The 22,113-nt window shown below is 41.7% G+C and overlaps 2 protein-coding genes across 3 annotated transcripts in view; both read right to left on the bottom strand.

Annotated features, from left to right (window-relative positions):
* ryk (receptor like tyrosine kinase) overlaps positions 1-1,290 on the bottom strand; it is a 66,968-nt gene extending 65,678 nt beyond the window's left edge. Inside the window, exon 1 of one of the 2 annotated variants that reach the window (XM_079574923.1) lies at positions 623-1,290. In XM_079574923.1, the coding sequence (XP_079431049.1) occupies positions 623-812 (190 nt within the window). In that variant the 5' untranslated portion in view covers positions 813-1,290. The remainder of the gene's footprint in view (positions 1-622) is intronic. The other variant, XM_079574924.1, reaches the window with a different exon arrangement.
* A 3,457-nt stretch (positions 1,291-4,747) lies between these two features.
* sned1 (sushi, nidogen and EGF-like domains 1) overlaps positions 4,748-22,113 on the bottom strand; it is a 39,950-nt gene continuing 22,584 nt past the window's right edge. Inside the window, exons 14-32 of the mRNA XM_079574857.1 lie at positions 21,490-21,606; positions 21,269-21,412; positions 20,355-20,528; positions 20,151-20,264; positions 19,966-20,079; positions 19,771-19,884; positions 18,898-19,014; positions 18,081-18,368; positions 17,295-17,481; positions 17,004-17,116; positions 16,317-16,595; positions 15,209-15,344; positions 15,047-15,129; positions 13,129-13,227; positions 11,010-11,126; positions 8,252-8,339; positions 8,076-8,155; positions 7,973-8,000; positions 4,748-5,200 (exon numbers count right to left, since the gene is read on the bottom strand). Of these exons, the coding sequence (XP_079430983.1) occupies positions 7,975-8,000; positions 8,076-8,155; positions 8,252-8,339; positions 11,010-11,126; positions 13,129-13,227; positions 15,047-15,129; positions 15,209-15,344; positions 16,317-16,595; positions 17,004-17,116; positions 17,295-17,481; positions 18,081-18,368; positions 18,898-19,014; positions 19,771-19,884; positions 19,966-20,079; positions 20,151-20,264; positions 20,355-20,528; positions 21,269-21,412; positions 21,490-21,606 (2,390 nt within the window). The 3' untranslated portion in view covers positions 4,748-5,200; positions 7,973-7,974. The remainder of the gene's footprint in view (positions 5,201-7,972; positions 8,001-8,075; positions 8,156-8,251; positions 8,340-11,009; positions 11,127-13,128; positions 13,228-15,046; positions 15,130-15,208; positions 15,345-16,316; positions 16,596-17,003; positions 17,117-17,294; positions 17,482-18,080; positions 18,369-18,897; positions 19,015-19,770; positions 19,885-19,965; positions 20,080-20,150; positions 20,265-20,354; positions 20,529-21,268; positions 21,413-21,489; positions 21,607-22,113) is intronic.

Here is a 22,113-nt window from a genome sequence, read left to right as displayed (position 1 = left end):
ACACTGGTGTATGAATGGGTGAGTGGATCCTTGCTGTAAAGCTCTTTGAGTGCCTAATGTAGGTGGAAAAGCGCTATATAAGTTGAGACCATTTACCATTTTACCATTTGTGATACTTAGTGTCTTGTCTCAGGTGGGGGTTAAGAGGTTAAGTGGCCAACATGAAGTGATGTCCCAACTTATTAATACAAGAAATAACATTTTGCATTTCAGTCACTACTGTAGGCCTCTCAGACCCATTCCTCCAAAAGGACTTCCAGGAACCAATGGGCCAAGTAACTACAACGTCTTCATATATGGACATAAGTTCACCCTTGGTTAACTTTACTCAGCAGCACCAGGCGAACTGCAGTATATTTAGTTTAAAAAAGCTGTTTTTGCTTGTTTTTAGTCATATAGCCTACTTTAAAATCAAATAGTTGTTATGCATTTAGGCCTGGAATGACTACAATTGTATAATGCACTTACTTACACCCCAAAGTGGCTGTTGAGAGTTAGTTAAGCATTATTGGCTCATGTTAATCCCAAACGCTCCCAGTTTAAAAGGTTTACTTGAACATCTCCAACACAAAACTCAAACTTTTGAAAACACTCGCAGTGATTTCGTCCGTGTCTTCCTTACCCAGGAGCTTCTTCACCTCCTCCACGCTCATGTAGATGTTGACACTGGGCTGGCTGTTTTGGTTGTTGACGCCAGAAGGGTTGCTCGGGCTGGCCAGACAGCCTGCCCCGTCCAGCAGCAGGAGCAGGCACAAGCCCCGCAGTCTGCACAGCACCGACAGCGGCCAGTCCCGGGACCACGAGCCCGACATGGCAGCGCTCCTCCCCGGACTCGCCTCCTCCGCGCACTCGGTGTCGATCCTCCTCCTCCGAACGCCAAACGCTTTCTCATCCGTATCGAAAGTTAATCCCGAGAAGCGACATAACTAATTTCTGTTTGGAGCCAGGTTACGATCTCGCCCCCCACCCACCCCACAATGCGCCGTTTTGTCTCCCTCGCTTTAGCAGACGCAGGCTAAGTTTGTTAGCATCGAGAGGCTAACTTTCCCCTTTGCCTGAGTTTCTCTCCAAAGCTTTTACGCACGGAAATGGTTCACCGCGTATCTCCAACCGGCCGCGTAAGGTCAAAAGAAAGCGCCACGAGGCATTGACGTGAAAATAACAACAGCGAGGTAAAAAGGGAGAGTTAAAAAGTCGCTAATACATCCAGACTTCTCCTTCCATGGTTCCTGTCCCCGTTGGTTTTCCTAGCTCTCAGTTTTCACTCAGGGAGAAAAGGTGGGGGCAGCGAGGGCGCACACTCCCCCGATCTCCACAAGAGGACGGCTTTCAAGGGTCGTAGGGAATATTTGAGTCAGACAGATTGAACTGAGATTAAAAAAAAAAAAGCATTTGCAGACGCCAAGAACTACGCGGTTAAACCTCTTAACCCCCACCTGAACCGAGCACATTTTCTGCTGTTTTAGATTTACTCGAATGTAAAAGGTCTTGGAAAAAAATAAATAGAGACAAAAGCGAGATTTAAAGGATGGAAACGCAACAAAAATTGGACAAAAATGTGACGGAAAAAGAGACGAAAATGCTACGAAAAACGAACGAAAGTGCGACGAAAAACGGACAAAAATGCGACGAAAAACGGAAAAAAATGCGACGAAAAACGGACAAAAATGCGACGAAAAACTGACAAAAATGCGACGAAAAACTGACGAAAGTGCGACGAAAAACGGACAAAAATGCGACGAAAAACGGAAAAAAATGCGACGAAAAACTGACAAAAATGCGACAAAAAACGGACAAAAATGCGACAAAAACAGACAAAGTACGACGAAAAATGGACAAAAATGCGACGAAAAACAGAAAAAATTCGACAAAGAACAGAAAAAAATGCGTCAAAAAACGGAAAAAAATGCAACGAAAACAGACAAAAATGCGACGAAAAACGGACAAAAATGTGACAAAAAACGGACAGAAATGCGATGAAAAACAGAAAAAAATGCGACGAAAAACGAAAAAAATGCGACGAAAAACGGACGAAAGTGCGGCAAAAAACGGACAAAAATGCGACGTAAAACAGAAAAAAATGCGACGAAAAAGTGACACAAATACGGTAAAAAAGTGACAAAAATGCAAAAAAAAAATATACAAAGTGCAGCAAAAAAGTGACAAAAAAGCAATGAAATGAAAACCTTTTCAAAAATTATGGCAACAAAGAAAAAGAAAAAGATATGTTTAGACCAGTTTTGTAGGTCTTAGCTTTCAAATGAGGTGTTACACTGGCTCATAGGCACCAGCCGAGAAGCTTTTAGATTAAGGTGAAGCTGAACTGGAGAAAATACGCTCGGTTTAGGCGGGGGGTAAGAGGTTTTGCAGTAGGGTAGGTTCACTTTGAGTGAAAGTTTGCCAGTGGTGAAGAAACGCTGCCGATCGTTGTGCTCTACAACATTGTAAATTTGTAATCTTCATTATGGGCAAAAGTATAATAATCGTAACTTAGTTGTGGTCTGTTATTGTTTTTCCCCCAATCAAAATGTAGCTAAAGACGTGCTGACAGCGGGACGGGCAGGCGCGCAGAGGTGCGACATTCCGATTGTCAGTAAATGCATCACGCCAGCTGAATTTAGAGACAAATCTGGGCATTTTAGCAAATCACAAGAAGAAAAACATTTTTTTTTTATAATGAACAAAAGCATCTGTTTGAAGAAAAGCACAAAGAGCAATTGTTGCAAGACCAAGGGCGGTGCGTTTGGGTCAACCTTGATTTTGAATGCGGGCTTATTTTGTATGCACGGTGGTCCCAGGGGTCACTCCCGGTCAGCGGTCTTCAATCATGTGCCACAAGTGAAATGCAAGGTTGTGGCCCACTGCCCTGCCCTATTTAAATATTGGGTGTGAAGCAGACTCTTTTACAATAGCGGTATAGACCTGCAAGAACATATTTTGTGTGTCTCCAAACCACGGCTTCAGCAAGATTTTTATTGATAAGTATAGACTCGCTGTGTATAGAAAACAGGTGCATGTCAAAACCGTTTTCATTTGTGTGGCACTATTTTATGCTGGGATGGCACCAGGGTCGGACCAAGTCTAACAAAAACTAAAACGCAAATTCAAATTGAGAATTGAACATGTAATAATAGGATATCGCAGAAGAAGCCTCAGTGAAGAGGCAAAACCCCCCACAAAAAAAGCAATTGAAAATATAGGAAAATGACCAAGAAATAAAACCAGACATTCTGATAAACTAAATGCAATATTTCATTGTTTTGCATGCTTGCAATTGGTTGGGGATATACATGAAATTAACCTTAGTTCAAATTGACCCCCAGTAAATTGTGTCTTTATATATTGTATTTTTCTTTGCATTGGAGGAGGGTCTACATTTCTTTGTCTCTTTCTTGTCCGTCTGTTTGATTTCTGATTTTCAACCTGTTCTTATCAGCGATATTTCAAGGATTCAAAGATTTTTATTAGTCGATATCCTTAATGGAGGGGAGAGGAGCTCCGCAGGACGCAGGAGAGGTTCTCTGTATTTGTGCAATCCGTGAGGCAACTGCTGTCGACTCCAGATACTGTTCTGTACTAAAACAGAACAATTTGACTTTATTACAATCTCCTTTACCTCCTTACCTCAAGTGGAGGAGTTCAAGTATCTCGGGGTCTTGTTCACGAGTGAGGGACGGATGGAGCGTGAGATCGATAGACGGATCGGTGCGGCGTCAGCAGTGATGCGGTCGCTGTATCGGTCTGTCGTGGTGAAGAGGGAGCTGAGTCGGGGGCAAAGCTCTCGATTTACCGATCGATCTACGTTCCCACCCTCACCTATGGTCATGAGATTTGGGTCATGACCGAAAGGACAAGATCGCGAATACAAGTGGCCGAAATAAGTTTCCTTTGCAGGGTGGCTGGGCGCACCCTCCGAGATCGGGTGAGGAGCTCAGTTACCCGGGAGGAGCTCGGAGTAGAGTCGCTGCTCCTTCACGTCGAAAGGAGCCAGCTGAGGTGGCTCGGGCATCTGTTCCGGATGCCTCCTGGTCGCCTCCCGCGGGAGATGTTCCAGGCATGTCCTAGTGGGACAAGGCCTCGTGGAAGGCCCAGGACACGGTGGTGGGACTATGTCTCCGAGCTGGCCTGGTGTCGCCTCGGGGTCCCCCCAGAACAGCTGGAGGAGGTGTGTGTGGATCGCGAGGTCTGGGCATCTCTGCTGAGACTCGACCCGGCCCCGGATAAAGCGGAAGAAAATGGATGGATGGACAATCTTCTTTAGCCCTTTTGATTGGGAGGCCTGTGATACCAAGCCCGGGGGAACCCAGGGTGCTGAGGGTGCTGCAGCAGCCCCTAGTGGCAGTGGGTAGTTTACAGATTGCAAGCAATATCGATAAACAGGAATATGCACAGAAAAAAAAGTTTTTGTGGGCAATCTCTTCCTTAAATATGAAAATAATGTGTAATATGTATATAAAATATGGTCTCATGGCTCTGTGTGAAACTGCCGGCTCCTAATATGAACACATTTGTCTGATCTACTGGTTTGTCCATATTTTAATCTCAAATTAGACCTGATTTAGTCGTTGTTTAGTCCCTCAGTTATTGAGTGATGCTCTTTGTTAGCTCTTTGTAAATTACTGTGGAATGTTTTGGCAGATAAGTATATATTTTTTTTAATCTATCCAGTACAGAACATATGACAAGGACTCCACAGCACCATTTTAAGATTTTTATTATTAAAATAGTCACCTACAAAACAGCCTATAAACACTATGTACAGTGCAGCAGACAGAGAAGCCCGCTGAGACACAAAGGGGGATATTTTACACAGACACCACTGTGCATCAAGAAAAAACTTTCAAAATAAGATGCTTCTGGTAAATACACCGGCGGGCCACGCTTCCCTGAGGGACAAACCTGCTCCTGTTTCAACATCAACCTGGACATGAGGTATATACGGTCTACGAGCTACTGCGATTTTGTAATAATGAATTGTTCTACCGATGAAACGCCTTTTTTGCACAAGATACGCTCACTGATGACTTCAGGGATCAGAGCATCAGTGTCTGTTTTTCATAGGAAACCTTACAGTGGGTTGAACAGCACGGGAGTGTCCATAATCAGTCGCTTCAAGTAGAAAATTATACACAACGAAATTGAAGTTTGGAGGTTTTTCACATGACAGCGATGGCAGTGCTTCAGTCAGAGTCGGAGTGCTCTGTGGAGACAAAGAAAAAGTTACTAATGGAGAAACTCACTACTGCTACTTTACTACCTAAGCACAAGTATTTAGCGACTTTTCTCGTTAACTGCAGAGAGGAGAGTTGTCCAGGTGTGTTTTGTGCTTGTTAAAAGTTTTCAGAAAGTAGTGAGACAGACAGAAGACAGTTCAAGTCTCATCCAAGAAGCAAAATAAATACTTCTCCTCCTGTGCGTAAGCTTGGGCTAGTTTTATGTCACTCGCCCTCCTCCCATTAGAGGAGTAGAGCATGGCATGGCAATAGAAGCCAGTGACGCTCAGGGGTTTCATCAGGGTTTATACAGGCAGAGGCGAGTCAAATTTAATGCCAATTTAATGCGCACATACTTTATTTTAATACCATAATTGCATTTCTTTAGATTTGCAAACAGAGGAAAGAGAATTGGACAAAAAGGGCCACTTTTGACCAAAAAAAGTTGAGTTCAGATCCAGTTCAGATTTACTCTGTAATGTTTGTGACCCATGTTTGGTGGAGGATGAATTCCACTTTATGATCTATTGCCCATTGCATAATGATTTAAGACCTGCTTTGTTTGAAACAGTTGAATGTAATACTCCTGATCTATTTTGGTTGGCAGAAGGTGATATGTTGAGTTGGTTATTTAATGAAATTTTTGCTTGGCGAGATATGTGGAGAAAGCATGGACAATGAGATTGAAAGCTTTGTATCCAGATTCTTAATTTTTCAGTGAACAGTATCCATCATTCTTTATTCAGACTCTAGGTCCATAGTATAAAAAGACATATACATAATAATAATAATAATAATGCATCGTTTTTTTATAGCGCTTTTCTGGACACTCAAAGACGCTTTACATTGCATTATTCATTCACTCCATACCCGGTGGTGGTAAGCTACTGTTGTAGCGACAGCTGCCCTGGGGTAGACTGACAGAAGCGAGGCAACCAGTCTGCGCCATCGGCCCCTCCAACCACCACCAAACACTCACTCACACACTACATTCGCTAGGCTTCCTGGTGTTACCAAACGGTCTCCCATCCAAGTACCGACCAGGCCCTTCCCTGCTTAGCTTCCAAGGTCTGACGGGATTGGGCATAGCATAGGCGGTGTGACCACAAGGCTCACATAAACAATACATACAAGATTATAAAAGACAGCTATACCAATGTTTCCATAAAGGAGACTGGTACCGCGCAGCACAAGACCTGGGATTCACCAGAACCACCAGCAAAGAGTTCACAGAGTCGTTGAGGCGACAAATGAATTTAAAATACAAAGTTCTCATTAGTGCCTGAAAGCTGTTGACAGAGCAGCAGACTGGCACTACTGACTTTGAGCTTCTGTAGCGTGGCTTTTTTATATTTACACCACAGAGGAGCTGTGTACAGAGGTGTGCAGTAACTTCGAAACAGATTAATTTTCACACTGTCAGAGCACATGTGAAAATATATTGTATATATTGTATATCGATCATATCATTAAGACAGTAATCTTCTAAATCAGGGGTGTCAAAAGTGCGGCCCGGGGGCAGACCAATTTTTGGTGGCCCTCGGCCTTCTTGCTGAATCATCAGAGCTGGTCCTTTCTATTTGAAATGTAATAATTCTACACAATTCTAGCCTAACAACTATTATTTTATTGTGAGACAGAGCTGGTATGAAGGTCTTCAGCATAAATAAAGGCGTGGGGGACGGTTTGAACCTCTGCAAGTTGAAGGTTTTGCAGCACTAACCAACGATAAATGGCCCTTCCCCCCGCGTACGCTTCAATATGCGGCTCCCCATGAATAAAGTTGACACCCCTGTTCTAAATTATGTTTGTAGTGTCTTATAAGCCATACGTGCATGACACTTTAATACAAAATATTCATTCATTCAGTCATTCATTCATACTCAATTGAAAGCTAAGGCCAACAAAAGTGATCCTAACTTTTTTGTTCTGTTTTCGCAGCATTTCTTTCGCTCTGTTGACGCTTTTCTGTTGTATTACTGCTGCTGTTCTGGCATGTTTTTGTTGCTCTTTTATTGCTTCTTTGTCGCTTTTTTGTCACTTCTTTGTTTCGTTTTTTTTTCCTCTTCACTTTTTTGAGTTTTTATGTCGCTTAATGTCATGTTTTGTTTTGTTTTTTCATATTTACTTGTTGTCATGTTTTGCCACATTGTTCCGGCCTTTTTTTTGTTGCTTTTTTGATGGGTTTTCATCCTCGTTTTTGTTGCTATTTTGACACTTTTTCCAAAAAGCTTTTAGATTTGGATAAAGCCAAACAGGAGAAAATGTGCTTGGTTCAGTTGGAGGTCAAGGGGTTAAAATGTTTTAGATCCTAATTTTTTTTTTTTTTCCGATGAACTTATACAGGTAAAAATTGTTTAGCATTTCCAATAAATTCATACATTTTGGCACAAATCATCGACTTTTAATGCATTTGAACCCCCCGTGGAAACCCTGTTCATCCGGTCTAGGACGTGCATAAATGGATCATCAGCAGAAGGGTGTATGTTTTACTCACGATGCACTCTCTCATTTACATATCAGATTTTTATGCTCCAAATATATCAATACACGCATTTCCAAATGGTAAATTAGGAGCAAGCTGCCCACACAAAGCCAAAGCCTATTTTCCAGCTTGCACTTGTCATTTAGCGCCTCTCTTGATGAATGAGCCCCTTAGTGAGGAACATCTGGGGTTCTGTTTAGGAAGTGCATACCCTCTGTAAATCCACTAGTGTTATCAGTGGAACCTCTGCATTGACAAAACTCAGAATACAAACCTTTATTGTTGTCTGTTTGGTCTTTTGGCTGTGGACAAGAGAAAAATGTGGTTTTAAATCAAATGAACATCTTGAGAAATGTAATGTAACAAAAGGCTCTTACTCTGACTTTTCTTCGGGAGCGACGGTTCACAAATCTCTCGGTAGCACACGTCCTGCTGGACCTTGTACGTTCGCCTGTATCTGGAATAAAACAGAACCTCCTCAGCGCATGTGTCTTTATAATCACTGTCAAGGACGCAGGAGGAAGACGACTTGACCGGGCTCGATGTAACTTACAGGTAGTGACAGACTCCGCCCTCCCAGACCGGGACGCTTTTGGTCTCTGAATACAGCCGGGTGCAGGGGTGCGGGACTCTCTGACACACTGGGGGAAGACGGAAAAGAAGAAAACGCATCTATTATTTGCCGCTAAGTGGGAGAAGCCTGTTAGGTGGTTTAGGGGTCTTCCGGGACTGGCTGGGTGATCCCGGCCCGCTGACAGATGGTTTTTGGGAAGGAATGTTTAAACAATCTGATGCTAATGACTCAAGAGGAGGGAGAGAAGTACAGTGACACTTTAGGTTCCGATAATACAAGACTCCTCAATGCGAGGTCTAATGAAAACATGTAGGTAGATCTGTTAAATAACTTGGTTGTACTTTACTGTTCAGCAAAGTAATAATATGGTTTTAGGATGAAGATAACATGATGGTGACTGGGGAAAACAAGCGATAATGCATTTTGCAGCCCTGTTCCTATATTATGGTATTATACATGTTTCCTGGTCTTGATACTGGGTTAAGGTTAAGGATTAGTTTTATGGTTAATCATTACCATTAAATAACCTAGGCCTGTGTTTTGTCTCCATGTAATTACCATCATATCCATTAACATCACTTGGTACCGTGCTACTGCCATCCTATTACCATGCAATTACTGTGCTTTAAAGTAAAGTGCAAATAATAGTTTGTTTGGAAAGGACTTTCATTGCCTCTGTAGGGAATTGTGTCTGTATTTGACCCATCCTTCAGTGCCGCTGGGGCAACCTGTCAGGAGGAGTGGGCAGTGCTGGTTCCATCCACTCCTGCTTTTTGTATCTGTTCAAAAGCAGGACCGTCTTTGTAAAGAAGACGGAAAGAAAAGCGTGTATTCTGTCTGACCGGGCTACAGAGCCTGAGGACCCACCTCCAGATCTTCACCACGACTAATGGTCAGAATCATCTAGCTCCTGAGCGCCATAAAGAAAGAAGAAGGATCACCTGTCTGGATGATTCATTATTGTACATGTTTTGGGTTGATGATGGAAACCGAAGCAACCGCCCAGTATAGGTTTTATAATTGAGCCTGCACTGTTTGGTCTTCAACAAAAATAGGACAAATATTGACATTTCTATTGTCATATTTTACCTTCTTTGACCCGAAAAGTATTTTTTGTGTGTGACACAGGCCTGTGACTGTCAATGTACCAGCCCCCCCCAAAAATTAGAAACATCTGACACCTATTTCCACTGCAGGTGTCACTGGAAAACCTCTTAGAAAATGACACTCCATCATATAACATTTTTTGGGTGCTTTTTAAACAGAGATTTCAAGGCAACATTTAGTGTAAAACGATTTCATTTGCTAAAGTACCAGATTAAATTGTGTAATGTAGAAGTGAAATATACTTGGTGTTTCTTAGAGAAGTCGCTCTGCAGGCTTTATTTATATTTAATTTACAAGCACACGCTCCTCAAACACCTATAAACCTGAAGAACGAGAGTTTGTTAAAGAAATCAACACTCAGATAAAGTATGGGTGCTTGTGCTTCCTCCAGGCAGAGCACACTTTACCACATGTCTTCACAGACACAGCAGAAGCCCTCCTTTGTAACCGGGACGTCCCAAAGAAAAACAGAGGTTATAATGTAGCAGGGGCCTCTCTGTAGCAGCGCTGTGTATTCATGTTGTACATTAGTGCCCCGCAGCCTTTAAGTTAACCAGGCTATTCATAAATGTCACTGGAGCGAGTTTCCTGCTTTTAGGAGAGAAGAGCCGGAGGCGTGGTGCTCTTCACAGATGACCCACTGAGCCCGAGTGTGGGACAGAATACATCAGTGGGGCCAGACAATTTACCGCTTTGTTTTCATACATACTTTAACTTAAGTCTGTTTAGGAAACGTATTTATTAACCACAATACTGCCATTTGTGCAAAAAAAAAAAGATAATCGACCTTTCTTTTCTTGTACAGCTTGGTCAACGTTTCTTTATTGATTCAATCACAGATGTAAATTTGTAGCACGTCAAATGTGGAGAAATTCTCTCAACTGCTGCAACATTCAGAATGAGCTTCATGACTTCCCTGAGCAGCCATATTGGACGGACCATATGCTTCTCTGATGTACAAAGAGTGTGCAGCAGCAGGTCAGCTTTATACTGCATTATCTAAACGCGTTAAGTCAACATTCGAGCGTAATTCTGGTCACACAACTAATGCAATTCAATCTTGAGTGATTGGATTCCCACATTTGTCACCAGTGTGGACGGCGGCATATGGACATTCACTACACTCGCTGTAATTTGGTGTAATAAGAACTGCTTGTGATTCCATGAACAAGTTGAAAACTATGCACGATGAACCTTTTGACTCTCCTGGTCCATGTCTCTTTTAAAATTTGATTTGCTTTTGAGCGCAACAAAACATCCTCCTTCCGCCTTCTCCTCCATGAAGAACGCCGATACGGGTTGTATAAAATATCACCCAGCATGCAAAGTTTTTCCCCGTTGCTATAGGTCTATGCTCAAAAACATTTCCCCCCCATGTTCTCCTCCTATTGGTCATTCTCATCATACTTTGAGTACGAGACGGGGAGAATTAACCAATTACATTAAAGTGTGGAATTTCAGAAGCAACAGATGGCTTTATTATACTATAAACATATTACAAGATAACGATACTACAATATTGTGTTGTAGGCTCGGGATAGGAATTTTTGAACGCCCACCCCTATTTATAATCATAGTTCATAACTCCCTACAAGATCCGTTACTATCCGTTAAGGCCTGGTGTACTCACAGAGCTCGCACTGCCTGCCCTTGAATCCGGCGGGGCAGTCACACATGAAGGCGTCCCCCGCGCTCACACATGTGCCCCCGTTCAAACAGGACAGGCGACGGCAGTCCTGGGACAGCTCTGAAACAACAGCTGCAGTCAACATCACAGAACGGAGGGGCTCTCACATTTCAGGCACCAAAAGGGCCCAGACATTGTTTTCTGTTTCCAAACATGCAAAAGTTTTTACAGGGCTCTTCACTGGACTGCTCAAGGATTACCTAAACAGCGGGTGGAGTAAGTTTTGGAAGCTAAAAACGAGGCAGTGTTCAACGAAAGGTTGAAGTAACAAAACAATATAACAAATATAACAATGTCAGGTGGTCCTTAATGCGTAATGTGGGGAATTACAGAGGTATGCAAAAGTATGGGTCCCCCTTTAACTTTGACATTTTGCCATACTATGGACCATAAACATAAATATATTTAATTGAAATTTTATGTGAAAGACACACACAGAGTGACACACAATCGTGAAGTGAAATGAAATGTATACATGATTTCAGTTTTTTATTAATAAAAAAAAAAAATCTAAAAGTGTGATGTGCAAAAGTACAGGCCCCCCTTTCCTTTTAGTGCAGCCAAGTGCCTTCAGAAGTGGCCTGATGATTTCTGAAAGATCACATGTTGACCCAATGACTATATAGAGTCTACCTGTGTGTAATTTTTGCTACTTTGCACCAAATGTCTGGAATGAGGCACAGAAAACCTTTTATGTGGATAATCTCATGACCTTCCATCAGTTTAAATCCCTTGTAAAGGAGTATCGTCCATGTGTCTGCTCTTGTTTTTAAGTTTTACACATTTTCTTAGTATTGTGTTATAGTCGTTCCACTGTTGTCTTATTGTTAACTGTTATTTACCTTGTATGTTTTAACAGGTCTCTCTTGCAAATGAGACATTGAGTCTCAAGAGACCACCTGTATAAATAAATAATAATAATAATAATAATAATCTAATGTCAGTTCAAATACAGCTGCTCTGTGATGGTCTCAGAGGTCTGTTAAGAGACTATTGGGGAGCAAACAGCATCATGAAGTCCAAGAACACACCAGACAGGTCCAGCTTTATACTTCTTTATACAAGAAGTATAAAGCTGGATTAGGTTATAAAAATATTAAATACATCATCCAGGAATGGAATACGAAACTTGCTGACTGAACAAGGACAGCACTGACCACAGCTGTTGCCAAGAAGCCTATGATGACCCTGGATGAACTGCAGAGAGCTACAGCTGAGGTGGGGGAAACTGTCCACAGAGCAACTATTAGTCGTACACTGCACAAATATGGCTTTTATGGAAGAGTGACTAGAACAAGCCATTTTTGAAAGAAAACTATAAGAAGTCCCATTTTCTGTTTGCCAGAAGCTGCATGGAGAAACAGAAAATGGAACATCTTACATCCGTTTCTTGGAAGGTTTGCAGTGATGCCACACTCTTTCCATTCCTGGATGGTGTATTTAACTGTACATTGAGAGATGTTTAAAGCTGTGGACATCTTTTTATAACCTAACCCAGCTTTATACTTCATCCTGGACCTGTCTGGTGTGTTTTTGGACTTCATGATGCTTCTGCTCCCCAATAGTCTCTTAACAGACCTCTGAGACCATCACAGGGCAGCTGTATTTGAACTGACATTAGATTACACACAGGTGGACTCTATGTAGTCATTGGGTCAACATGTGATCTTTCAGAAATCATCAGGCAACTTCTGAAGGCAATTGGATGCACTAAAAGGAAAGGGGGGCCTGTACTTTTGCACACTTTTCAGTTTTTTATTAAAAAAAAAAAAAAAATCATGTATAAATTTCATTTCACTTCACGATTGTGTGTCACTTAGTCTGTGTCTTTTACATACAATTTCAATTAAATATATTTATGTTTATGGTCCATACTTTTGCTTACCACTGTATACTGTATACATAAAGTGTTAAAAAAATCGTTATGAAATACCCAGGCTACACTGAACACATTTCAAACCTCTCCCCTCACACTCAGCTTCAGAGCAGCTCGTGGCACATCAGCTGTGGTCTGTAAACACAGCCAGATGTGATAATTAAGACTCATCTGTGAAACACCCACCAGGCACCGTCCTCACGGCCTCCTCCTGGATCTGCAGGGCCAGGCTGATTTTGTTGGTCGTCTCCTCCATCTTCTCTAATCTAATCGGGGGGTCCGGTTCTGCAAAACGTTTACGCAAATTTAGGGCAGTAATAAGAGGTAATCAGACACGGAGCAGAGAGGGAACAAAAGGCAGAGCACAGAGGGCACAAAACTGCAATGAATTTAGAGGACTTAAAACTGAACTTAAAAAGGTAATGGTGCTTTGTTCAATATTCAGAGGGAGACGCTGGATTGTAATCAGATAAAAATGAATCGCAAAGGCTGCAATGCACAAAGAAGATGTACATTAGGTTCCCCTCTGATATGATATGAATTTATCCGGTAAAATATATACATGTAAATATAAAAATACAAATATTCACAGAGGATATCACATGAAGTATAAAACCAAGCCTTATATTTAAACATGTATGTGATGTTTTATCTTTGTATAATGCGTTTAAATGTTTCACTAGTTCTCAGAATTGCAAGACAAATTTACCCACGAGTACAAATAAAGTAAAGTAACCTAACCTAACCTAACCTAACCTAACCTAACCTGAATTTCCAATGCCTCTGGGGCAAGGACCCCTCTGAAAAAGAGATTATTAATCTCAGTGGGACTTTCCTGGTTCAATCAAGGTCAAATAAATAAAATAAAATTGCTATAGTGGGACAAAATCCATTGCAAACTACAAAATAGCTCCATGAGGTCATAGTAAGTACAAGACATGCTAGTTTAAACACTCTACAAACATGTTAATGCGTGGGATTATTTCATTAATTTCAGTCTCTCAACACAATTTAGACTTTTGAGAAAGAAATGGATAACCTGACCATGATGTATAAGTATAATATTCCAGTTTGATACTGTATTCTTCCAAAATCATCATCAATACTTTTGAATTGTTCATTCTTCTACGAGGATAAACTAAAAGTGATTTTCCGTGTCGTGATCAATAGTAAATTATGATAAAATGAGGTTCAATGGGCATTTACACCTGAACTAACAGAGATTACTGCACTATATATTTACTGGTGGCCCAATGACTCGTGCGTACATCTGTTAGTATTTATTGTAACAAGGAAAAAAAAAAACATGCCAACTTTAAAATGATGCATGCGGCCTCAGTGGGAGATAAAGTACATGCTGGATAACATGGTTCACATTTCTTATTGGCAACATATTTGGCCTAAAATATTCCATCTGCAAAACGACATAAAAAGAAAGTCATGTTTAGAGCAAATCTAAACAGTTGTAGCGTGTTAGGAAAATACTCTGAAGCAGAACAAATGTTTAAATAATGATACACAAAGGCTTTGCTAAATATTTTATGACAAACGCTTGTATATTTAATCTTTGCGTTTGACGCACAACTTACAAACAAAACAGAAATAACCGCGTCCATACAGAGGGCTGCAGTTGATTAAATAATGTATAAATCAGACGTCAGCCTTAAGTAATCTGACTTTTCAAAGATTTATTGCAGAAATGTCAAGAGGATCCCACTTCCACAAATTATTTATGATTTTGTTTTTGTAAATGTTGAAGCACTTAAGATTTAGAACAGCGTCTTTAGCCTTTGTACATTGAATAAACAAAATAAATAAACTGTTTTTGTGTTTGGGTGGTCTGCAAGTTTGGGCTGTCAGTAAATCAAAATAAAGATACGTCACATAGAATAAATTGGATAAAGACAAGCCACTGAATACTACTTTTTAGCCACAGATAAACCTAAGTACTATACAAGCACGATACAGTAATGAAAGGCTTAGTCATAGAAAGCAATCGCCCTTTTATAAATGTGTGGTATGTTCAGTATAACAGGCTCTTTGACCAGTGAAATGGCTGTAATCATGTAATTGCAATCAGATTAAAAGCTTTATAAGAACTCACTTGTCCGATGTCGAATTGCTTTTCTGGGCATATTCGTTAATTTCGCCGTTATCTTCCCTCGTCTGTCAATGAGCTCAGTGTATCTGTGGATTCAGTGAGGAAACAGTCAGATTACCAGATAAACCTTTAGAACGGGGGTAAATTGTTGCTGATTTGACCGACCTGGGCAGCTCCTCTGAGTTTTCTGTTTCTTTCTTTAGGTCCTGAGTGTGTGAAGGCGCCGCCGTTTGTCCGTTACGGGGACCCGTAGCTCGTTGTCTGTCTTCTCTTCTTCTGCCCGATCTGCTTTCCATTGGTACTGCGTCAAATTTAAAACACAGGGAATTCAAATGGCAGAGCAAAACCCAAGTACTGTAGTTTTCTATATCTCTCTCAAAAGGACAAGAGTCTGATTCAGAGGAGTCTGACCTTGGTGTCGCTTCAGTCATCCTGCCTGTATTAACCTCTTAACTCACGCCTGAACCGAGCACATTGTCTCCAGTTTTACCCAAATCTAAAAGCTTCTCGATTGGCCTAAAGGCTGTAACCTTTCCAGAGTAACGCCTCATTTGAAAGCTAAGACCTACTAAACTCATCTAAGCTTTTTCCTGGTTTTTGCTATCACATTTTTGTCATTTTTTTTGCCACGTTTTCATTGCGTTTTTGTTGTTTTTTTCCCCACAGCTTCATCACATTTTTGTCACTTTTTTAAAGCTTTTTTGTCCTTTCCCCCCCCCACACATTTTTGTCATATTTTCATTGCTTTTTTTGTCAGGTTTTTGCCACATTTTTGTCACGTTTTTGTCACATGTTCATTGTTTTTTTGTTGTTTAATTTCCCACATTTTTGTCATGTTTTCATCATATTTTCATTGCTTTTTGTCAGATTTTTTTCACATTTGTCACATTTTTGTCACACTTTTGTCACGTGTTCATCGCTTTTATGTTTTTTTCCCACACATTTGTCATGTTTTTCCTGATTTTTGAAGCGTTTTGGCCGCATTTTGTTTTTTAGAGTAATGTAAACAAAAAAAGCAATAAAATACAACCAAAAACGTGACAATCATAACGAGCAAGAAGCTATGAAGAAGCAAGAAGTTATTTAGGTCTAAGCTTTCAAATGAGACGTTACTGGCCTATAGGCTGTGTTTTAAGTGGATATACATACTATAAGCTAGAGCTATCATATGTACAATGGACTGTCAATGGTTGTAAAGGTTATGGTAAAGATGCTGCATTTATAACTACACATATCTAACGTTCTTTTGAAGGTTTTGGTTGGAAAAACGTACATGTAGTGAACGCGAGGTGCTGGGCTGCACTGTGGACCTGCTCGTGGCCTGTGTTTTTGACCGACGTCAGAGACACGTGGTACTGCTGTCCCGGGGTGAGCTCTCTCAGGGTGTACGACTGGAGTTTGCCGTTGGGCAGGAAGCGGCTCCTGGTGTTCAGGCCCCGCGTCACGTTCACCACGAAACCGTCCGAGAGGAGCCGGAAGGGGCGGGACCAGCCGATCAGGGCGGAGGTCGAGCTCACGTGGGACAGGGACAGGTTCAGAGGGGGGAGCGGTCCTGGGAGAAACACAGACGACAGGGAGGATTACAGAAGCAGTCATACCTCTCCATTTAATCCATGTTATTATGTTGGAGTCGGATACAAAAATCAACCTCTTACCACCCATCTTAACGAGTGCATTTTCTCGAGTTCTGCTTTACCCGACTCGAGCTTACAGCCTATAGGCCAGTGTAACGCCGCTATTTCTGTAGCTTTTTTGTTGCTCTTTTTGTGATTTCATGCTTTTATTTCTTGTTTTTGTCCCTATTTTGACATATTTTTCAAAAAGCCTTTAGATTTGGTATGGCCAAACAGCACAAATGTACTTGAGGTGGGGGTTTAGAGGTTAACAGTGAAGTAAGTAGCATTAAACAAAAATCTGCCATTTAAAATAACAAATACAGTATAAATGTGGTGTTTCGTACGTGTCCAGAAGTGCAGCGGTCCGGCGGAGTGGCTCGTGGAGGGAAACTCATCGGGTTTGACCCCACTTTGAGTTAAAACTTCCACTGTGTATTGGTGACCAGGGATTAATGAACTGGAAAACACAAACACAGATTTGTTTTACAGGTCAGTAACTCTAGTAAAGACTTGATTCAGGTGAAGTATTTCAGTGCCATCTAGTGGTGAAATCGTGCACTGCATTAATAAACCTTAAAGTCTGGATAAACACACACCAAAACTCCAAAGATGACTCGATGTTACTGTGTTCTCACCTGAGGCTGTAATCTGTGGCGTTGCCGATCAGGACGGCAGTGACGGCCTCGGAGTGGTTTCCTGAAGGAGACACAGAGACCAGGATGCGGCTCACAGCGGTGTGTCGAGCCGCCTGCAGCAGCCACTGCAGCCACACAGCGGAGGAGGACACGTTCACCACCGACAGCTGCTCCACCCGCCGCGGCCCTGACCACACAGACAGACACAGAGGCGGAGTCAGCGGACAGGATGTGCAACATAAACATGGATTGAAGAGTTCATTTGGCATATTTTTGTGCACGGCAACCTGAAATTAAGACTTTCAATTTTGAAATTAAGCTGGTTGTGGTTTATTTCATTAATACGATTTAGTTGTTTTATATTCTAAGCAGTGGCACAACCATTCTATTTCCCTATCCACATTTCCCTTATAATTGTTATTACTTGTTAAAACATGTAACAAAGTGTATTTCTCTTCTGTGATATTGATTAAGTTATCTGTTCTAATCTAATATTTGTTTAATCCAGACGTTTTCAACCTTTTTTTACCCTGTGAGCTACTTTTACCAAACAAAACTGGCACAGAGCTAATGCTTTGATGGCAACTCAGAGGAAGTTCACCCTGGAGAGAGTTTACAGACAATATGCTATTTCAAAACAATTAAAGACAATGACTTTATACTTTACTACAGTATATTTACCCAAAGGTTTGTTTGCAGACTCGTTCAACATGACATGATACATCTCTGGTCTAATTCACTAACCATCCTACATGACCCTGTTTATTTACAGTAAAGTCTCCTCACTGGTCCGTATGAGCGCGGTGGCGGGGCGGCTGTAGTCGCTGTTGTTGATGTTGTGCTTGAGGGAGATGGTGGAGATGTTGTAGAGCAGCCCGGGGAGCAGGCCTCTCATCACGTGGCTGTGCTGTCGTCGGTCCAGCAGGTCTGTTTTCCGGTTGCCCCGTCCCAGCGGAGCGTACTTCACTGCAAACCCGCTGACCAGGCTCTGAAAGGGGTCGGGCGCGTCCCATCTCAGCTCCACCTCGTTCTCCTCCACGCGCAGCACACGCAGGCCAGAGGGGGGCAGCAGGTCTGGGGACACAGAATATGCTTCAATAGTTTTCAAAGTGTTGCATGCTAAGGACTGACACCAAAAAGTAAATTCAAAGTAAATTCAAAGCTAAAATAAAACTACTTCTACAACCTCTGGGGGCCCCTCTGCAATGCGTACATTCCACTGTGGAGGCTATTCGGAAGTTTAGTTTAGTAATGTTTATTAAGAGCCACTTAGCTCAGGAGCCATTCTGCCTGGGGTCTCCTTCATTTTTATTTATCTAAGTTTATTCTCCCACACAAAAATTCCAAACAAGACATGAAAAACCCCAATGTGAAATAAAATAAAATAAACCAAACCTAATAGAGCATAAAAATCACTACACATACATAGAGCCCGGATACTGTGTGGGAAGTGTGAGTGGGAAGGGAAGGCAGAGTGCTCAAATAAGCAAAAATCTATCAAAACACAGATGCTGACGACTTTGCTCCGAGGCTTCCTCACTAAAATTATTGTTTTATGGTCAGCTGAGATGGACACAGGGCACAGCGGTGTACAGTGACCGACCTTTCTCACAGTCCTTCCCGGTGTGCCCCACGTTGCACACGCAGTTGTAGTTGCCCCTTTTGTCGCTGGTGCAAAGGCCGCGGTTTCCACAAGGGTTGAGCACACATGGGTCCTCCACTAGGGGGAGACAAACACATACAATTAATGTCTTTTCCCATTTCGAAGCAGTTCGGATTATTTCTCTGTATGTGTCAAAGTAATCGACAGCAAAAATCATACATTCTTTTGACTGTAGCCATTGGAAACGTAGCAAACACAATAAAATAAAGAATTCTGTGTAGGGTGACCAGCTCAAATAGAGGTAAAAGTGGAACAAGGAGATGGAGGGACAGACTTGAGAACTTAAAACTTAAAAGCATGAGGCTTTTAAAAATCATGCCGTTTTGTTATCTGTGATGTCAAACTGGATAGAGTAAAAGAGGCTGCGTGTGTTTCTTGTTAAAAGTAAGACTAATTCTACTGGTTGGCTTATTGTAATGTCACTCACTAAGTTTAAAGGTACATTATGCAACTTTTTATGTGGAAAAAAAAGTTGAAATTTGTTTTTTATTTTATTGTATTCTAGTAGTGACCCAGCGGCTGTATGAGTGGTCAGCATGGCTTTCGATCATGGGCGTCTCTACAACGAACCAGGATTAATTGTTTTGTAGGTTTTCTGGTGAGAGGGTCCATCCGCAGTGAAAACCTTCCAAACTATTGATCCTGGAGCGTCCTACAGACCACTGTGACAGAAAGTTGAGACTTCATGTTGACCACTCATACACTGATCACAACAGGGTGAAATACGCACAAATGTCAACTTTTCTTTCATACAAATAGTTGCATAATGCACCTTTAAACCGTGGACTTTTTGACATGATTGAAGTTTCTTACACATTTGGCACTGGTCCCCGAAGAAGCCCTCCTTACACAGACACAGGTAGTTGCGTCTGTAGCTGCGGCACACTCCTCCGTTTAAACAGGGGTTGGTGTCGCACACATCCTGCTCTGCACAAACACACACAGGACACACAGGTTACTCTTACATCGAAATAAGCATCATCCTCAAGTCAAACGTGAGCGCCGTACCTCTTTCACAGTGAACTCCTTTAAACCCAGGAGGACAGTGACAGAAATAGGAGCCTGGCTGGTTCTCGCAGGTGCCTCCATTCTTACAAGTGTCCAGTGAGCATTGACTGACATCTGCAGCAACATGAATTCAATGATTTATGGTTGATAAAAAAGACTGCACTTTGAGTAAATCTGTGTTGTACCTGTTTGACAGCGGGTTCCACTGAAGCCTTTGACACACTCGCAGAAGTAGGACCCCACCAGGTCTCTGCACGTTCCTCCGTTTAAACAGGGCTGTGACCGACACTCATTGATCTCTGTGGTTAAGAACAGCGTAATAAGTGTTGGAGTAGTTATAGCAGTAGTAGAAGTAGCTGTTGAGGTAGTGGCGGTGGTCGCAGTGGTACCTTCACAGACAGGGGGCTGGCTCCAGTCTCCCTGAAGCCCGCAGATGCTCTGAGTGGCTCTGGGAACAGGCAGGAAGCCTGAGTGGCAGATGTACACAGCCATGGAGCCTGGAGTGGTTTTGGAGAAGTGCACATCAGCGTGTTTAACGAGTGGAGGGTTGCCACAGCCCACATCTGAAACCATCAGATTTAAGCGCATAGAGAGGGAGACACCAGCTTAGTTTACGGCAGTAATGGTGACAATAGAGAGTTGTTCCTTCAGGTCATCCAGTTAATGACTTGATAAAATATATGGGTCACATTTTTCAAGTATTTTAAGCACATCAGCTTATCCAAGACACAGTTCTAACAGTGCGAACACGGTAGTCATAGGGATGTTTGCAAAATAAATTAGCACATGAGCATTGTGAGTATTGAAGACATTTGCATAGCTATTCTGGTTTTCATATTTGATCACCACACTGCAAAAAGTAAATATCAAGCATTGGCTTAAATGACTTGAATTGAGGAAATGTATCCTGTTTTTGTCGGTTTTCACTCATTTAGACACTTTTTCTGATCGGACCTAGTTTACTTTGCTTGTTTGAGAACATTTCAGATCTAAGGTAAATCTCGCTTGAAATAGCAAAGTAAAATTGCCAATGAGATAAGACCAATTTTCTTACCCCATTGGCAAAGAAAATGACCTGAAATAAGGACGAATTGTATTGAAACGAGTCAGAAACATCTCAGAACAAGTGAAATAATCTAGAACAAATGCCCAACAACTTCTTAACTAGTCAAAATAACTCAAATTTGGATTATTATGCTCAAATTGAGATGTTTATACTGATCTAGTTAATTACTTTTTGCAGTGCACTATCAAGAGTCAGTGCAAAAGGTAATTCCTTAAAAAGAAAAACTGTATGTCTCACCTGTGGATGAGTGTGTGAGACTCATGTTGATCTCACAGTGTCGGCCAAAGAAGTCGTCCGCACACTCACACTTGTACTTCCCGATGTAATGAAAGCAGGTTCCCCCGTTGAGACATGGGCTGGAGGAGCAGGGGTCTGGCCTTCCTAAACACACAATACATTATGGACCGTAGGCATCAATCCACTCTAACTCAGAACGTGCCGAGTCTCCGGGCACTGACCGACTTCACAGTGCTTCCCAGTGAAGCGGTACGGGCACACGCAGTGGTACGTGCCGTGCTCCTCTTTGCAGGTGCCCCCGTTTCGACAGGGCGCAGCGGCACAGGTATTGAGTCTAACTGGAGAGAAACAGACAGCAAACATCACACTAAATACATCAGTTTCAGTAGATTTCTTCTCAAAGTCATAATTCGAGGAAGTGGCTCATAAGTTACTCATAAGTAGTTATTAACATAAGCCTTTAGCTATGGAATATTTCAATATTTCACAGCATTACGAGTTATGGCAAGCTTCCTGGTGCATAAAACTAATGCTTGGGGTAAGCCTGAGTAATGGTGCACAATAACTGGCTTGGAGACTTTTTTTTCTTTTGTATTGTATTTCAGAAATTTCCACTGACAGGATGAACAACCTAAATACAGTTTAAGAAAAAATAATGACATACATAAAACTATGGACAGACTGTTTTTTATGATACAATAATTGACTTTTATAATTCTACCATTCATCTCAGCAATAAAATCACTTTTTGGTACAATTCACGCAAACTGGATGGTGAAAAATGGTAGGAACAATGATTCTGCATCTACTGTTATAAAATTATGGTAATTTAGTTTTGATCTTAA

Source organism: Gobius niger, assembly GCF_951799975.1.
Source record: "Gobius niger genome assembly, chromosome: 17".
NCBI classification, from domain to species: domain Eukaryota; kingdom Metazoa; phylum Chordata; class Actinopteri; order Gobiiformes; family Gobiidae; genus Gobius; species Gobius niger.
Note: the sequence above shows the minus strand (reverse complement) of the source record. Positions and strands in the feature narration are given on the sequence as shown.